This window comes from Corylus avellana, chromosome 6 (assembly GCF_965113065.1).
Source record: "Corylus avellana chromosome 6, dhCorAvel1.hap1.2, whole genome shotgun sequence".
Classification (NCBI taxonomy): domain Eukaryota; kingdom Viridiplantae; phylum Streptophyta; class Magnoliopsida; order Fagales; family Betulaceae; genus Corylus; species Corylus avellana.
The window spans coordinates 13,560,198-13,562,497 of NC_142495.1; the positions used below are offsets into that span (position 1 = coordinate 13,560,198).

General features: G+C 38.9%; 1 protein-coding gene across 1 annotated transcript; it reads left to right on the forward strand.

The window, feature by feature from the left end:
- Positions 1–1,124: 1,124 nt before the first annotated feature.
- On the forward strand, positions 1,125–2,065 carry LOC148584913 (uncharacterized). The gene is made up of 2 exons (XM_088517578.1): positions 1,125–1,214; positions 1,358–2,065. The coding sequence occupies exons 1-2, from the start codon at positions 1,125–1,127 to the stop codon at positions 2,063–2,065; spliced, it is 798 nt and encodes a 265-aa protein (XP_088373704.1).
- Positions 2,066–2,300: the final 235 nt, after the last annotated feature.

Below are 2,300 nucleotides of genomic sequence, written 5' to 3' on the forward strand. Positions count from 1 at the left end.
GGCCTAATTCAATGACTTGTCTTGTAATGAACTTGTTGTTGTTATCCTTCTTTGAGTGTTTTAAAACTTTGGGAATTAGTTTTTAGGTTCTCAAAGGCAGTTTGAAGGAACTACTATTTTCCCATCAGGAATACCGTCAGGACGAGATATGTAATGGGGAGTTATTGTTTTCTCTTCAGGAGTGGCGTTAGAACGAGGATGTGACGAGAGTGAATCTGAAGCTACTGTTTTCTCATCAGAACCTTCTCGGAACGGGACACGTGTCGAGAGTGAAGCTGAAGCTATTATTTTCTCGTCAGGAACCTCATTAGGACGGGACATGTAACGAGACTTATGTTGAAGCTACTGTTTTCTCATCAGAGACTGCGTTAAGACGAGACAAGTGATGGAGAGAAGACATTTGTTCTTCACGTCAGGACGGGACTGCTTTCTCGTTAAGATGTGGGTTGTTTCAGATCTACAAATATGGCCTTCACGTCATAACGAGAAAGTGTCCCATTAAGACGTGACGACAGAAATGTCTTTATATTTAAGGTTTTTGCTACTCTATTTTATGCAGACTTTTTGAGAAATATTTTTCTTTGATTTTCTATTGAGAGAAATCTCGGTTTTTCTCCTTGGGAGTTGGGTCTCAAGAGATTAATTTAAGAGAGGACATGATATAGCCTTGGGCTGTCCTTTGCTCTTGTTTGTTGGCATGCTACCTTGATTCATTTGATAACAAGAAAACTGTGGGTTTGGTGAACTTGAAGAAGGAAGCCTACTGAAGCGTCGGTGAGGAAATGCACTCCGTGAAGATGGTTAGGATGGAGACAAGATGGGAAGCCTGTTGTTCTTACTAAGTCTAGAGGTCCTCAAGGTTGTGTGTATCGTCTAGTTTGTAAATCTGAATCTTCATGTAGTGATTTCTCGAGTTTGGCTGCCTCGGAGTGGATTTTACCTTTGAGGTACTCAAAGGGTTTTCCACTTCGTAAACAAATCTTGTGTTGTGTTTGAGATATTGTTTATATTCCACTATACTTGTTTTAATTTGAAAATTGCTTAGTTCGTTGTTTTGATTATTTGGTGATTATAGGTAGAACACGATCCTATTTGTTCTTTCAGCTTAGACTCACTTCTAGAGCATGTTCCCTGACCTCGTTGTTATGGAGCCAAATACTTCTTTTTCCAATGCTCCTGCCATCTTCAATGGGAATGATTATGCTCATTGGAAGGTTTGTATGAAAGCCTACTTGAAAGGGCTAAATGACAATATTTGGCTCATGATCGAATAGGGATTTGAGATACCAAATGGTGATTTTGACAAATGGAGTAAGGAAGACACGGTGAAGAGCAACTGGCATAATTGTGGGTTAAGTTCATTTTCAACTGCGTATCGTCGGATGAGTTTCTATGGATTACTCTTTATGAGACCTCAAAAGAAGCATGGGATATTCTGAAGAAGACCCATGAAGGAAAAGGAGTGAGGAAGGCAAAACTTCAAATGTTAACATCTCAATTTGAGATTGTGAACATGAAGGAAGATGAAACATTTGGTGAATTATACACCAAATTAAGTGAGATTGTGAACTCCATGAGAGGACTTGGTGAGAAAGTTTATGAAGTTAAAGTGATTAAAAAAATCCTTAGGTCACTACCCTTTCATTTTGATCCTAAAATAATTGTTGTTGAAGAAAGCAAGGATGTGAAATCTTTGGATGTTGATGAATTGGTGGGTTCTCACATAACTTATGAGAGTAGGAGATTCTCACCAAAAGCTAAGAGCATAGCATTGAAAACTACCAAGAAGGAAAAAGAAGTAGTTCATGAAGAATCAAGTGATGATGAGTCTTTCAACTCGGAACCAATAGCGTTGCTAACTAGAATTTTCCAAAAATATTTGAAGAATGCTAAAAGGACTGGAAGAAGTTCATCAAAGTGGGCTATCAAAGGAGAATCTCAGAAAGATCCAAGAGATAGATCCAACCGAGACAAGAAGAGTCGTTTTCCTCAATGCTATGAGTGTCAAGGATTTGGTCACATCAGGGCTGATAGTGGGAACTTGAAGAATAAGAAAACGCCATGAATGCGTCCTTGAGTGATGAATTAGAGTCAAATGACTTAGATGACCAAAAAGGGAAGAAAGTTGTCTATAGGGCATTTCTATCTAGTATTCATGGTTTTAGTGATTCTCCATTCGCTGAGATGGATGGTGAGTCTTATGAAGAGAACTCAGATGAAGGCTCAATGAAGGGCAGCTGTCATCTTATGTCCCATGACACACTTGTTAGAAATTGCACAGATGCTAAGAGGAAGTGCAA